Genomic DNA, 15843 nt, shown 5'->3' on the forward strand with positions numbered 1-15843 from the left:
TGAAAACTGGGAGAAGGGAAGTGCAGTGTGGTGACTTTCCTTGCTACCAATGGGTGTGTCTGTAGATTTTTTTGAATGTTAAAGCAAGAGTCTAACACATTAAAATACGGAAATTTCAGTTAATACTATTTCAGTTCAGTAGAAATTGTAACCTTGAGAAAATCTTGTCAAATGGATAATATTTTAACAAGAAATACATTTTAACATAGGGATATCTGTGTTTCTTAGTTTTGTTGCCACAGTTTAAGAAATACAAACAACATTTATTCCCAAAGGAATTTGAGACACATATTTAAAGAATTTTTCAAATAAAATTCAGAGTCCGATTTCTGTGTAAGAGGACTCAAATAGTACTCATTATAAAAAAATACTTTGATATAAATGAGGTATTTGAAAATAATTTCTTTTCCTTATATCTTGATAAATACTTTTCATTCTCAAATCAGCCATTCATTCAGTTCAGATCTGTAAATAGATAATTTCTCTTCTACATGTGTGTACATGCAAACTTCACAAGTGCAATTTGGGAGATAGTTTTAAAAATTTGATTCAAATGTCAGAGCAGCTTCAGTGAAACTGGCACAGTCCAACTGTATGTGGCTCATGGTGTGAGGGAAGGACATAATGTCAATTAATTAACAGAAATTGGCAAATGTTTTTGGTGAATTGTTTAACACTGATTAATTACTTAAACTTTTCTTTCAATCCATTTTTTCATATTAAAGCCCCCTAAGATAATGGATAAGTAAAGGGGGGGGGGGGAACTGTATTTGAAGATAAGCATCAAAGGAAGAAGTCAGAGGGTAGGAGAAGATAAGTTTTGGAAACTCTGGACTTTTCCATGCTCCCCAAGTTTTGATATGGAAACCAACAAAACCTAGTTCATGGTTACATTTTAACTTCTTCAGTAATGTTTTGGTTATTTCAACTATTTTAAAAAAATATTAATATAAAAAGTATTAATTAAGCCTTAAAACAGAAGCAGTAGGTAAACAGTAGGGATAAATTATTTTTAATAAACCAAAACATCTGGACAACAACTTTCAAATATCAAATTAATTAAGTTTAATTATTATAAGGAGTTTGTTTTAAATATACCTAAAATACATGAACTTCCCTGAAGCATACTGCAATATGCACAAGAACATCCTGAAAACACAGGCTTCTACAGTAAGTGAAACAATGACAAACACTCTCAATTATATTGACACTAAAACTCTAATTCAACATGCTTGGTCCAGCATTATTGAAGTCTATGTAAGGTTTAAGATTCATTTCAGTGGGAAGAGGATGGGACCTTGACTCTTAGAGTACGTCTACAGAGCATGCTTATTTCGAAATACACTGTTTTGGATTTTTTTTCCAAAATAGCTTATTTTGAAATAGCGCATTTATACACAAAAATGCACCGAAATATCGCTTAGCTATTTCAAAATAGAGCATCCACACTGATTGGACGCTAACTTGTATTTAAAGCCACCCAGAACCACTTCAGGCAGGGCATCAGGATGCAGGCTATCTGAGACTCGTGCTGTACAGCCATTTCTCAGGTTCTTCTCCTGCTTGCTTACCTCTCTAAGGAACAACAAAGCATTTTCTCTGACTGCTGTGGTTCTCCTTGCAGACACTTCAGCTTGCCAACTGGAGCCGGAGCTGCCTCTGGACACACTACGGCCCCATCTGCCGTGCTGCAGTTCCTGCAGCATTTTCTGTAGGCTGCCCTTCCGGCGCTGCAGGAACACTACACCCAGCTCATTGAGGAGACCCTCACCATCTTTCTGGAGGCACAGCTCTTCCAGCTGCACCCCACCATGCACTGCTGCTTCTGGTGACTAGACACCAGTTCCAGAACTTTGATGAGGGAGGAGACCTTTCAAAAGCTGTGTGCCTGTCTCACCCCTGCCCTCACACAACAGGACAGACACATGCACCCCGCAATCCTCCTGGATAAGCGAGTCACCATTGCTGTCTGGAAGCTCACCACGCCAGACAGCTACCAATCTGTTGGCAACCAGTTCAGCATCAGGAGGTCGACCATTGGAGCCCTCGTCATGAAGGTATAGTGCTCTCGGGCTATTGTTCCAGGAGGGGGTGGTGAAATGCCGGAATGGGGAACCCTAGGAAAAGAGGGGGTTGGTATGGTGTTGGGAAGAGGTGCTCCCTTCCCAGGTTTTTCAGACCTGCCCTCAAACAGCCCTTTTGGGGATGGGCTATGTATAGGGTGGCTTTGGGTGTGGTTGGCAGGGGAAAGTGGGGGTGGGCTTGGAGACCTCCCAAGGGCTCTGGAACCCCTCTGATTCTCTCTCTTTGTTTTCTTTTCTGTCTCCTTCTGCAGCTGCTGAGGGGCATCAACACTGTCCTGCTGTGCAGGGTCATCTACCTCAGTGACGTGGACCCCATTGTTACCAGCTTTGCTGCCATGGGCTTCCCCAACCACAGGGGACTATTGATGGCACCCACATCCCCATCCAGGCCCCCGACCACTGGGCATCTGTCTACCTTAACCAGAAGGGCTACTTCTCCATGGTCCTGCAGGCCCTTGTTGACCACCATGGTCAGGTTACCGACATCTACGTCAGGTGGTTGGGGAAGGTGCATGATGCCCGTGTGTTCAGAAACTCCAGCATCTTCCAGAAACAGGAAGCCAGCACTTTCTTCCCTGACTACACCATCAGGGTCAGGGACGTGGAAATGCCACTCTTCATCATGGGGGACACAGCCTACACTCTCATGTCATGGCTCACGAAACCCTACACTGAACACCATGACCCCAGCAAGGAATGCTGTAATGCTAGGCTCAGCAGGACCCGCATGTTAGTGGAAGGTGCCTTTGGGCATCTCAAGGGGAGGTTCAGATACCTCCTGACCCAGCTGGATATAGGGGAGTGGAACATCCCTACAGAGTGGTAGCTGCATGTTGCGTGCTCCACAACATATGTGCATTCCTCCCTGGGTGGGGAGCAGGAGCAGGCCAGGTCAGCACGGCCTCTGAACAGCGCACACATCTGCCATCTAGCAGGCTGATCAGGTGGGGGTGTGCATCCGGGAAGTTCAGAAGGAGAGTTTCTCACAAGGACTCTAGTGACACTCTCCCCAAAAGCACTCTCTGCCTTTCCACCCTCACCCTTCCCTTCTCCCCCTTCCCTGCAGGGACAATAAAACTGAAATTGTTTTTTGGAAACAATCAACTGTGTGTGGTTTTTATTTGGGGTCAAAATAACTGGGGAGGCACTGGAGAAAGAAACTAGGAGAGGAGAATGGGGGGGAGAGGATGAGAACCTTCAAGGGTGGAGGAGATACTCAGGGCTGGGAGTGGGATTGGTGCCTGGCTCAGCTGGTTCCACCGCCTTGTGTGCAGAGACCTAGGTGACCACAGGGAGAGGAGAGGCTAGGGGGAGCAGAAGAACATGAAGCTGGAACAGGGTCAGGCATAAGAGGTGAGGCAGGAGCAGCAGCAGGAGCAGGAGTTGGTTCCAGGTGGGCGAGGAGACTGAATGGTCACACACATGGTGCAGCCGTGCTGCAGCAACTCTCTCCATATCTCTTTGCGCAATTGTATGTCCTCCTGGAGCCTCTGGTCCAGCATCTCTTGCAGGGTCCGGAGCATGGAGATGTCCTCCCGCAGCAGCTCCTCCTGCATTCTCCGGTGACTGCGGCTTCCTTGGTTTTGGGTGACTGTCCGGGGCAGTTTCGCCTGGACCTCTCTTGCATCTAGTTTGGCTGTGGAGAATAAAGATAGACGGTTCATCATCCCTATTTCTGAACCCTTGCCCTCATCTGTGAGCCGAGACTGAGAGCTCTTGGATCAGATAAAGGTGATATACTGGGAGCAAGGCCATCTGTGGCCTGGACAGCGGGCCCTTTCCTACAGAGGCCCAGATGTCCCGAAGGAGCAGAGTTCCCCCCCCCCACATATCCCGGGGACAAGCAGACATGGGAAGTTGCCAGCCACATTGGGATCCTGAGGGTGGGGCCTTGGGCCTGCTGGGCTTGCCTCAGTGCCGCACATACGTCAGGTCCAGCAGTGGTGGCATCCTAAGGGGAGAGGACTTGTGTCCCTGGCCATTGAGGAAGAAGGGGTAAGGATGTAGGTGGGGAGGGCTGTGTGAGTGGCAGATGCTCCTACACCTGGCAGCACTTTCTCCAGGAGCAGGTGCTTCCTCAAGCATGCAGGCATGCCCATGCACTGTGTGAGGCACCCCTGAGTGTGTGAGTATGTGGCCATGTCCCCAGCCTTCTTCTAGTGGTGGCTTGTGGTGGCTTGTGGTGGGAGGGTGTCCCACCCGGATGTCAGAAGTGTGGTTGGCCTCTCCAGATCCTGTAAGAGCCCAGAAGTGCTGTAGTGTAGCCTCTACGGACTGTGTGGCCCAGACTGGTGCTGCACATGTATTCATGTGCACAGACTGCAGCGCAATCCCCAGGCCAAGAAGGCCGAGTGAGGAGCGTGCCCCAGCCCCTCGCCGCCCTCCATCTCCACCCTGTATGTGTCATGTGCCTAAGATCACACACCTGATGAACCTTCTCCAGCCTCGGAGGATGCCTGGGACACATCCAAGCCATGAAGTACTTGCTCCCGTGTCACCGAGGTCATGGTGCTGGCTGCATCGGGGTCCTCCTCCTCCTCTGCATGACAGGCTTTGGTCCCTTGGTGGGCAACGACAGGTGTCTCCAGCCCTGAGTCGACCACCAGGAGTGGGGAAGGGGCTGCACTGCCCCCCCAGGATGAGGTCCAGGTCAAGGTAATAGGTGCAGGAGTGGGCTGCATTCTCTCACCTTGGAATAGGCCTGGCAGCGCTCCTGCACTTTCATCTGGACCTATTCCTGATGGGTCCAGATATAGTCCTTTGTGGTCAGGCTATCGGTCATGCAGCTGTAGATATTGGCATTGTGCCGCCTGGTGCACAGATCCTGGAGATTTTCCTCCTCGCTCTACACCCCAATGAGGTCCAGGATCTCCACCCCAGATCAGGACGGCACATGCCTCTTGTGGCACCTGGCAGGTTCCTGGGCGCCATCAGACTGCTCTCTGGGAGTGGAGGAGGGCTTTTGGGGGGCTCTAGGGTCACTCATGATGGCCCTTGGAGTGGTTGTGGCAGCAGCAGTGTGGCTGGAGGTCGTGAGGGCCAGCTCCCTGCCATAAACCCTTTCCCCTGGGAGTGCAGCTTTAAGGGCTGCTGGGGAAGAGGAACTATAGAGTTCTGATGAGTGTGGACAGAGTAGCCAGCAGCACATATGTGGGATTTCCTGGAGTCCCCTTATTTCGAAATAACTCCAGCTGCCATGTCTACATACGCCCTATTTCGAAATAGCTATTTTGAAATGGGCATTATTCCTCATGGAATGAGGTTTACAGATTTTGGAGTAAACGAATTGCTGTGTAAACTCTTGCATTATTTTGAAATAATGGCCATTATTTCGAAATAACTGTGCTGTGTAGATGCACCCTTAGTAAAATCTTCTTGCAAAAGCTAGAAAGGACAGCCTTTTCTGTTGAGGAATATAATCATAATTTAGTATTGACCTGTGATAACAACCAGACCACTTAAGATTTCAAATGATAAATGCTTGTGTCACAAATACAATTTGGGCATATTGCTCCTATTAAACATCTGTATCAAATATTTTAGGAAGTGTCTTTTTTAAGCCAATAAACTAAAATGATAAGTTTTAACTGCATCCAGCAAGGTATACTTATTTAAAAATACATGTGAAATTCACTTTCACAAAAGCAGCAGTGTCATGAGAAAACTTAAGCTTTAAGTTTTGTAAACGTTGCATTTTCAATATTAGAGTGTCAGTTTTCATTCACTCTCTGACAAGATTGTCAATCAAACAGCAATCTAGTTTTGTAAGACTTTAACCAAAGATCAGAGCAATGATACTGCTGAGTTCACATTATCTTCCCACCGATAACAACTTGAACACTTTCAGAGTGCTGCATCAATATTACTTTTGCACCATTCTTTCCAAGTAAATAAAACACTACAAAGTTTGGCAGTTCTTCTAGGTTCCATTTTCAGCTCTGACAGAAACTGACACCCCAACACACTCCCTCCCCACAATTGCTAGCTGTGAATAGTAAGACTTGCAGTCAGTTAAACTAATGTCAATTAAAAAGAAAATGAAGCAAGCTCTCTGCCTTCTTCTTGAAATATACTGAATGTCTTTTATTCAATAACAATACTTAGGCAATAAAAAGATAGGAGAGAAAAATGTGGTATATCATCATTTTGCTTCTGACTTTAGCCCAATGGCAAATGAAAGGCATCCAAAATCAATTTCAAGAAGCTAATAAATTCAGTCTGTCAAACCAGTGAAAATATAACTTTTGCAACCTCATCATCAAGCTGATTTGTAAGCAAAGTTGGGCCCAGTTCTTGAACATTATGTCACCTACATGTATAGTTTCTAGCAGGTAATATACCATTTTCACACAGTTGATATTCAGAGGCTAAACATGTTTATATCTTCTTTCCCCAAAGATATGTCCTGGTAATATCATAATAAAAAACTGAATGTTCTATATATAGGAAATAATCACACTGATCACTATCAGTTATTTCTTCAATAGAAAAGAAAGATGAAGCCTCATGTCTGAAACAAAATGACTGAGTGTTCTGCACAAAATCTACGTGGTCTTCAAAACACACTGTTTAATGGCAACTGGGTTTTTGTTTTCTTTTTTAACTAGGAAAAGCTCAACCGTCTCAAATAATAGATAGCACTTTCTAAAGAGGAAATTAATAGAGGTTATATTATGATTTAAGCAGAAATTGTCCTGTAAAATTCTGAGTATACTAAATTCCCAGATGTATGGATTCTGATCTTAGTGACACAGGAGTAAACCTGGAGGAATTCCATTTATTTAATACAGTTATTTCAGATTTATGTGAGTGCATGTAAGAATACGATTTATCCCACAGACTGCAGTATGCATTGTAGGTACTTTTCACCTCTCTTCTATGTAGCACATTCCAGAAACAAATCCTAAATCCACATAGCTACCCAAAGAATCCAGAAGGCTGTTATTGGTAACAGTATTTACCATTAAAATAAGAAGAATAATTCTTAAAAGTGATAAAGATTAAAAATGTACCTGTGACTTTTTTTTCTTTTTGGCTATTCTATACATAGATGGATAGTCAAATGGGACTAAGCCCAACCAATCAGGATCCAACAATGTACCAAGGCTGATGTCCCAAAGGTGTACCATTTACCACCTTGAACTAGTGAGGCTAGAACTTTTCCACCCTGGGAGGCTGCAGTATATTTGGCTGCCACTGGAGGTCTTTTCATCATAGGCTGCAGGTGCAGAAAGACGAAATAAAGATTTTGGTAAGGCTACTTCATTTTCTCCTCATAGAAGGGAAATATGAGCCAGCTTAGATATGCACTCTGTAGCCTCCATTACAGAGGTTGAAAGCAAGAGACAAAAAAGGAAAGAGAGCAGAAAAAGGGACCTGTATTCAGGTGTTGTGCAGTGATTTCTGATATGCACGTTACCTCTGCTATCGTTTTTCTGACCCAGCTACAAGCAGGGATAATAAAAGATGAACAACACTCATGTAAATGATTATGGAGAATCATCTGCATTTACACCTTTTCTCCTGTTTCAAGTATATATGTACACATGTATGTTTGCATAGGTTTCTGATCCTGGAAACATTTGTGCACACAAAGACTGATTTTAAGCCTGTGTGAGATAGATTTGGTGTGTGGGGGCAGATTCTCAGGCTGTGAGAGAGAAAAGAGAATGTCTAAGCAGATGGGTTTTGGGCTATAGGGAGCTGAGAGGACATGGAGGCTGTGTCTAGACTGGCCAGTTTTTTCCGGAAAATCAGCTGCTTTTCTGGAAAAACTTGCCAGCTGTCTACACTGGCTGCTTGAATTTCCGCAAAAGCACTGACAATCTCATATAAGATTGTCAGTGTTCTTGAGGAAATACTGTGCTGCTCCCGTTCGGGCAAAAGTCCCTTTTGCGCAAAAGGGCCAGTGTAGACAGCTCAGATTTACTTTGCGCAAGAAAGCCCCAATTGCGAAAATGGCGATCGGGGCTTTTTTGTGCAAAAGCATGCCTAGATTGGCCACGGACACTTTTCAGCAAAAAGTGCTTTTGCGGAAAAGCGTCCGTGCCAATCTAGATGCTCTTTTCCGAAAATGTTTTTAACGGAAAACTTTTCCGTTAAAAGCATTTCCGGAAAATCATGCCAGTCTAGACGTAGCTGGAGAGTTTCTGAGATAGAAGGGGAAGGGATTGGTTTGGCAAGGTTAAACACTGGGGCTGTGTCTACATTGGCATCCCTTTCCAGAAAAGGGATGCTAATGAGACCAGTCGGAATTGCAAATTCCGCGGGGGATTTAAATATCCCCCGCGGCATTTGCATGAACACAGCAGCCGCTTTTTTCTGGCTCGGGGTTTTGCCAGAGAAAAGCGCCAGTCTAGACGGGATCTTGTGAAAAATAAGCCCTTTTCCGCAAGATCCCTTATTCCTACTTTCAATAAGGGATCTTCCGGAAAAGGGCTTATTTTCCACAAGATCCCGTCTAGACTGGCGTTCTTCTCCGGCAAAACCCTGAGCCGGAAAAAAGCGGCAGCTGTGTTCATGCAAATACCGCGGGGGATATTTAAATCCCCCGCGGAATTTGCAATTCCGACTGGTCTCATTAGCATCCCTTTTCCAGAAAGGGGTGCCAATGTAGACACAGCCTGGGAGAAGTGAAGATCAATGAGAGGTAGCCTGTGGGAGTTTACAGAAGATGGACATTATTGGGTACAATGATATTTGAAGGGGAGAAACGGACTACCTGAAAAAGAGGATTTGCATACACAGTGATAAATATTGTTTTTTGCTGTTTTTTCTGTAAAAGTGTCCTGCTTTTTTCCATTCTGGACCATGGTACTTGAAATAGTACTACTGCATGCCCGGGCTTGAAGCAGTAATAACAAACACCAAACACATTGTTTCCATCAGCAGCAGCCAACTATAAAAATCATTCCAACACTCCTGATTCTGGAAGAAGGAAAAGCAGCAAAAGGACGACCTTACAGTTCCATTTCCTCATCAGCTCTTCTTATCCATCAGCAAAACATCCCCTTCACTGAATCACCAGATCTCAGCTCTTAACATTGAGAACATGATGTATCTGGTGTCTGTCCTTAGTGATTACAGACAAGGATTACATTTTAAAACGTTTTATGCTTGTTCTTTACAATCACCATATCAGATCTATTTTACCATGTTAATTCTCCAGGATTCCACTGAGCAACAGAGAATGAGGGGCATTACAAAGGACAAGTGACTGAAATCTGAACAAGTGAATGCTGAAGACAGTTATTTGTTAACATCTATGCATCTCAAACCCCTTATAAACAAGTGAGAGAATAGCCTTCTTTGTTGAAGTTTGAAATACTATGCCCCTTCCACTGAACATGGAGAACTCTCCTGTGTCAGTTCTCCACTCTTTGAAATGCAAGGAATCCTTTAGCAAAAGCAGGGAATTCAAAATCCAAGAATTGATATTCCTGACATATTTGCTGTTAAAAACACGGGGAAAAAAACCATTTCAATTCTTCTTTAGTGGCAAATTAGGGCAGAAATGCTTTCTGGTTTATGCTTTTGTAAGTCATATATAAAACAATAAAATGTTTGCGTTAATGCATAATGGATTCACACTGACTTTCTGGACGGTGCTTCCATGTTTGTGCCTTTATTTCCCAAGGATCCACTGCTTGGATGAATAAGTGCATTGCCTGAACTGTATGTAATAGAAAATGAAAAATCCGATCACGCAATGGCATGTGGCCAGGATTTGATCAGCTATGTGAATGAACAAGAGTTTCAAATATAACCCTTCCTTTTGATAAAGAAAAGCAAAAGCTACACTGCTAAACACATGCACTACTTAGCAACAAAGGCCAGGGTAGAAGCAAATCTGGCCCTAGCTTTTGTGGCTGTAGAGATGCCCCTAGCAGTTAGAAGCTATGCAGCTTTAATGTGCAAGGATAGGAGCTGGATTTGGGGAACACAGAGATGGTCTGTTGGCATGAAACTCTGATATATTAGGGCCTCATGTACATTACAGATCCCTCTCTTTCTTTCACTACACTCCCCATAGTATTCCTTAGCTCCACAAACCCCACGTGGTGTGAAGCATCATACAACCTGGTACTCATGTTGGCTGCATCTAGACTGGAAAGTTTTTCCGCAAAAGCAATTGCTTTTGCGCAATAACTTGACATCTGTCTACACTGGCTACTTGATTTTGCGCAAATGCACTGACGTTTTACTGTCCGAAATCAGTGCTTCTTGCACAAATGCTTTGATGTTCCTGTTCGGGCAAAAGCCCTTTTCTGGAAATGTTTTTGCGCAAGAGGGCCAGTGTAGACAGCTAAAAACAGTTTTGCGCAAAAAAGCCCCGATCGCGAAAATGGTGATCGGGGCTTTCTTGCTCAAAACCATGTCTAGATTGGCATGGACGCTTTTCCGCAAAAAGTGCTTTTGCGGAAAAGCGTCCGTGCCAATCTAGATGCTCTTTTCCGCAAATGCTTTTAACGGAAAAACTTTTCCGTTAAAAGCATTTGCAGAACATCATGCCAGTCTAGACGTAGCCGTTGTGTGCTGCAGACAAGAACTCAGAACTAAACACAGAGTAAACTGGAGCATGGGTTGTTCACAACCAGATAACATTTTTAAAGATGATAAACTTTGCCTAAACTAGATATTAACATATTTGTGGGTAGCAGGTATAATACGCAGGGGAAGGCATTGTCTTCCCAAACTGCCAGCCTGGCCCTACCCAGACTCTGCACCCTCCTGTAGGCATACTGGTGTTGGAGTGTTGATGCCCCTGAGTGCCTGCCCTCCCTGCGCTCCGGGACTGGGGAGGCTAGGGCCGTGCACCACCCTTCCTTCCCATGCTCTGAGGCTGGGGTGGCTGGGGCCATGTGATGCCTGCCCTCCAGGTGCACAGGGAGCATACGGCTCTTACAGTCAATGTTGTGTGCAATCAGCATGCACCTCATTTCACGTGCTCTTGTATTATGGGAATATCTCTTTAATAATACTGAGAAGAAAAAAAACTACATGGATGGAACTTGCAAGGTCAGAAGGCCCCAGAGCTCAGGCTTCAGTCCAAGCCTAAATGTTTATGCCACAATTAAATGGCCCCTTACCTTGAGTTAGCTGGCACAAGGTCAGCGGTGGGTATTTAACTGCAGTGTAGACATATCCATTGGGTACTTAAACTCTGAGGTGAATGCACACTGACCGTATAAAATTTAGACACAAAACAGACATTTTATTGTTTTTCAAATAATTTTTATAAACCATCTTGTTCCGTTATACTGTTCAGATTTTTTGAACTATTAGTTGACAGATTTTTAGATTTACTTATGCTAATAGCCCTGTAATTCCTTTAGATTTACATATTTACAATTAATTATTATTGTTTAGAAAATATAAGGTGAAGTAGCTAAACTTTACTGAATTTGCTTGAGTCTGTGACTCAAATGCTGTGCTGGAAAGGGTTACCTTAAATTCATCTCTTGGTGAAAGATTGGTGATAAATTCAATGCAAGACATTTATAAAGATATTTTATCATAAGCTTTGGAAGACTAATGATATATTACTATGTTAATGTAATAAGCTTAATTATATCCAGGCCTAACTCTTCACTTAGTTTTGATGTTATTTTTATTATTTATTCTTTGGAGGAGAATATTAAACACAATAAAGTTTGCAAATTTCCACTAACAAACAAGAAAAGTTCATTGGAAGTACTGAATTTTATTAATTAGAAAGTGAACATACTAGATAGAACATATTAGAAAAAAAGCTACAGGCACAAAAACCTCACTGTGTTCATATATTTGACAATAGTTTATTTCCAATTATTTTTGACATTTGGGAAGAAAGAGTTACTCACCTTGTGCAGTAACGGTGCTTCTTCGAGATGTGTCCCCGTGGGTGCTCCACTCTAGGTGCTGGTGCATCCTCGCGCCGGTGACTGGAGATCTTTCTAGCTGTTTCCACCGTGCCACACATGCGCCAGAGCACCCCTGTGTCATTGGAATCTGTTAGGCGCACGTGCGGTGCAGCTCCTCTGTTCCTTCTGTACCCGTCAGAACTAAGGGCTCCGAGCCAGGGAAGGAGGGAGGGTAGTGGAGCACCCATGGGGATACATCTCGAAGAAGCACCGTTACTGCACAAGGTGAGTAACCTTTCTTCTCCTTTGAGAGGTCCCCATGGGTGCTCCACTCTGGGTGACTACACAGCAGTTGTTGATCCGAGGAGGTGGGTTTGGAGCCCCGTGCTAGTCATTGTGGACTGTACTGCCTGTCCTACTGCCATGGAAGATGCAATTGAGGAAGAGAGAACATAATGTTGTGCAAAAGTATGGTCCGAGGACCAGGTTGTGGTGTTACAGATATCCTGTAGAGGGACAATGCTGAGGAAAGCAGTAGTAGAGGACATCTCCCTGGTGCAATGTGCTGTAATCGTTTCAGGTAAGTCTTTGTTGCAGAGTACAAAACATGTCGGATGCACGAAGAGATCCATTTAGAAATCCTCTGAGACTAGACCGCCTGTCCTTTGGATCGTTCCTCATAGGACAAAATGTCTTGGGGATTGTTGCCAGGGTTTGGTGCAGTCAAGATAAAAAGCAAGTGCCCTGCGAACATCCAGAGTGTGCCAAGCTGCTTGAACTGGATTGGCATGAGGCTTAGGAAAAAATGCAGGTAAGTGTATAGGTTCATTGACATGAAAGGGAGAAAGGACTTTGGGGAGGAATTTAGGGTGTGGTTGAAGTATCACCCTAACTTTTGTGAATACTGTATAAGGGGGATCAGCCATCAGTGAGGCGAGTTCACTCACCCTTCTACTGGAGGTTATTGCCACGAGGAATGAGACTTTCATTGATAAATGAGACCAGGAGCAGGTTGCCAGTGGTTCAAAAGGTGGCTTTGTCAGACTCTTGAGAATATGGGTGAGGTCCCAGAAAGTGGTGGTCGGACTGGTGGAAAGGTATTCTGTATCCCCTTAAGGAATCTTTTCGTCGTTGGGTCAGCGAGAAATGAGACCCCATGACCTGTATGATGAAATGCTGCAATGGCAGCTGCATGTACTTTGATAGTAGTAAGAGCTAGGCCTGACTGTTTCAGGTGTAACAAGTAGTCCAATAAGACGGGGAGGGGTGCGTGCACAGGGGATGTTATGTGGGAACTCTTGAACCAAAGCACAAATCTGTTCCATTTGTAGAGATACATTCTCCTAGTGGACTGTCTCCTACTATTGATCAGTATATGTTTCACTGGTTCTGAACAGGCATTTTCGGCATCTTGAAGCCATGAAGGAGCCAGGCATGAAGATGTAGCTTGTGGAATTCCAGGTGGAGATCCCTCCTGTAGTTCTGCGATAGGAGGTCGTGATGAAGTGGGAAGGTATATGGATCTGGTAGCGTCATCTTGCAGAGGTAAGGATACCATGTCTGCCTGGGCCACACTGGTGCCACAAGTATGGCTCGCGCACGATCTATTCTGATCTTGTTGAGCACCTTGTGAAGGAGAGGAAAGGGCGAAAAGGCATATAGAAGGGGACCATGCCATGTGATCGAAAAGGCGTCGCTGAGGGAGTGCTTCCCTAGAGCTGCTCTTGAACAGTAGAGGTGGCACTTTCTGTTTCCTTTGGTGGCAAAGAGGTCTATATCCGGTTGCCCCACTGATGAAAAACTAGTGCAAGCGTGTTCCTGTTCATCTCCCACTTGTGTTGATCATGGAACGTGCGGCTTAGGGTGTCTGCTGTGACATTGAGCACTCCAGATAGGTATGAAGCTATGGGGGTAACTGGTGTGTAAGGCACCAATTCCATAATCTGATGGCTTCCGTGCAAAGGGAGTTGGATCGCGCCCCTTCCTGTCGGTTGATATAGTACATGCAGGTGGTATTGACTGTCATTATGGAATGGACTTGTGAGTTATGTAGGATTGGAAATGTTGGCATGCATACCTGACCGGGTCGCAACTCGAGAAGGTTGATATGTAAGGTTTGTTCCATAAAGGACCATTTGCCTTGAGCTGTGATGGTGCCTAGGTGTACTCCCTAACCCATGAGTGACACATCTGTCACAATAGTGAGTGTGGAGAAGATCGATGGAACAGTACACCTTCCAACATATTCCAGGGGTTTGTCCACCATTGTAGTGAGTTTAGAATTTGAGGTGGTATAGTTAGTCGTTTGGAGAGAGAATCTCTGGAGGGCTTGTAAGTCGTGGCTAACCATGACTGAAGGCCTCTCATATGAGGTCTGGTGAGCTTGACCACATATGTCATGGAAGCCATATGCCCTAGAATCTTGAGACAGTTGTGTACCGTCATGGTAGGAGCTAGTTGTGCACTCCTGATAAGATCGTGCATGGTTTTGAATCTGTGTTCAGGTAGAGTGGCCCTTGCTGCCATGGTATCGATGAGTGACCTATGAATTCCAACTTCTGTGCGGGATGTAATGTGGACTTTGAGAGATTTATGTGGAAGCCGAGATTGGTGAGGGAGGTTATGGTAATATCGATCATGTCTTGGGTCTCATGGAAGGACGATCCTTTTATCAGGCAGTCATCCAGGTCTGGAAAAATGATGACTCCTTGATGATGTAGTGAGGCCATTACGACTGCCAAGGTTTTTGAAAAAACTCTGGGGGCGGTTGAAAGGCCAAACGGGAGCACTCTGTACTGGTAGTGTCGGGTGCCCACCTTGAATCGTAGAAAACGTCTGTGCGCCGGGTCGATGGTGATATGAAAGTAGGCATCTTGAAGGTCGAGAGCCAAAAGCCAATCTCCTTGATCTAGAGCAGGGATGATGGATGCTATAGTAACCATTTTGAAACGGTGGTAAGCGACGTACTTGTTGAGTCTCCTCAAGTCTAATATGGGATGCCACCCTCCGTTCTTCTTCTGCGTTAGGAAGTAAGTTGAATAGAAACCCCGACCGTGGAATTCTGTTGGTACTTGCTCCACAGCCACCAATTGTAGTAGGTGTGAAACTTCCTTATGGAGGAGGGTTTCATGAGACAGGGTAGAGGGATGGGTGGAGGGCATAGAGGTGAAAGGGATGACGTAACCCTGTTGGATCAGTTATAGGACCCATCTGTCCGATGTTATTTGAGTCCATTGACGGTAAAAAACCTGGAGCGGGTGATGAAACTGAGGAGGCTCGGGTATGTGTGTTACTGGAGTCGGTATCCGGATCTCGACATATCTTTCAAATTTGTTGTTTCATTGCAGGTGGGTGGGTTGTTGCCGAGCATTGCTGTTGCTGTCGTTGCAGTCTAAGATGTTGTGGTCTGTCTCTGCCTGAAATCGTACCGAGGTTGCTGGCAGAAAGGCTCCCTAGGTCTCTGGTAAGTTGAGAATCTTGTTCTCTTCGTGGGGGGGTAGTGTACATCCCCAATGTCCTGAGTGTCGTCAGTGAGTCTTTCATAGAATGTAACACCTCGTCTGTCTTGGCAGCAAAGAGGTTAGTTTTATCAAAAGGTCTTCAACCTTTTGCTGTAAATCTCTGGGGACTCCGGAAGCCTGTAGCCATGATATTCTGTGTAATACGATGGCTGATGCGGTCACACGGGCTGCGGTATCTGCTACCTCCATTGCAGATTGCAAGGCAGTATGCGAGACTGCGTGACCTTCGTGCATTATAGTAAGGAGTGTTGACCGTTTATGTTCAGGTAACTGTTGTGCCAAGTCCTGGAGTTTGGAATAATTTGCGTGATCATAATCTGCAAGCATTGCTGTGTAATTTGCTGCTTGAAGGAGCAAGGTAGCCGAGGAATAGACCTTATGGCCCATAACGTCTAT

General features: G+C 44.9%; 1 protein-coding gene across 6 annotated transcripts in view; it reads right to left on the reverse strand.

Moving 5' to 3' along the window:
• The window catches only part of DACH2 (dachshund family transcription factor 2), a 673528-nt gene that overhangs the window by 58642 nt on the left and 599043 nt on the right, over nt 1-15843 (reverse strand). Inside the window, exon 9 of one of the 6 annotated variants that reach the window (XM_075940749.1) lies at nt 1013-3720. The exons of the other annotated variants lie outside the window; for them this stretch is intronic. Within the exon in view, the coding sequence (XP_075796864.1) occupies nt 3425-3720 (296 nt within the window). The 3' untranslated portion in view covers nt 1013-3424. Of the gene's footprint in view, nt 1-1012; nt 3721-15843 lie in introns of those variants that run through there. 6 annotated transcript variants of the gene reach the window in all.

The sequence above is a fragment of the Pelodiscus sinensis genome, chromosome 13 (assembly GCF_049634645.1).
Source record: "Pelodiscus sinensis isolate JC-2024 chromosome 13, ASM4963464v1, whole genome shotgun sequence".
Lineage (NCBI taxonomy): Eukaryota > Metazoa > Chordata > Testudines > Trionychidae > Pelodiscus > Pelodiscus sinensis.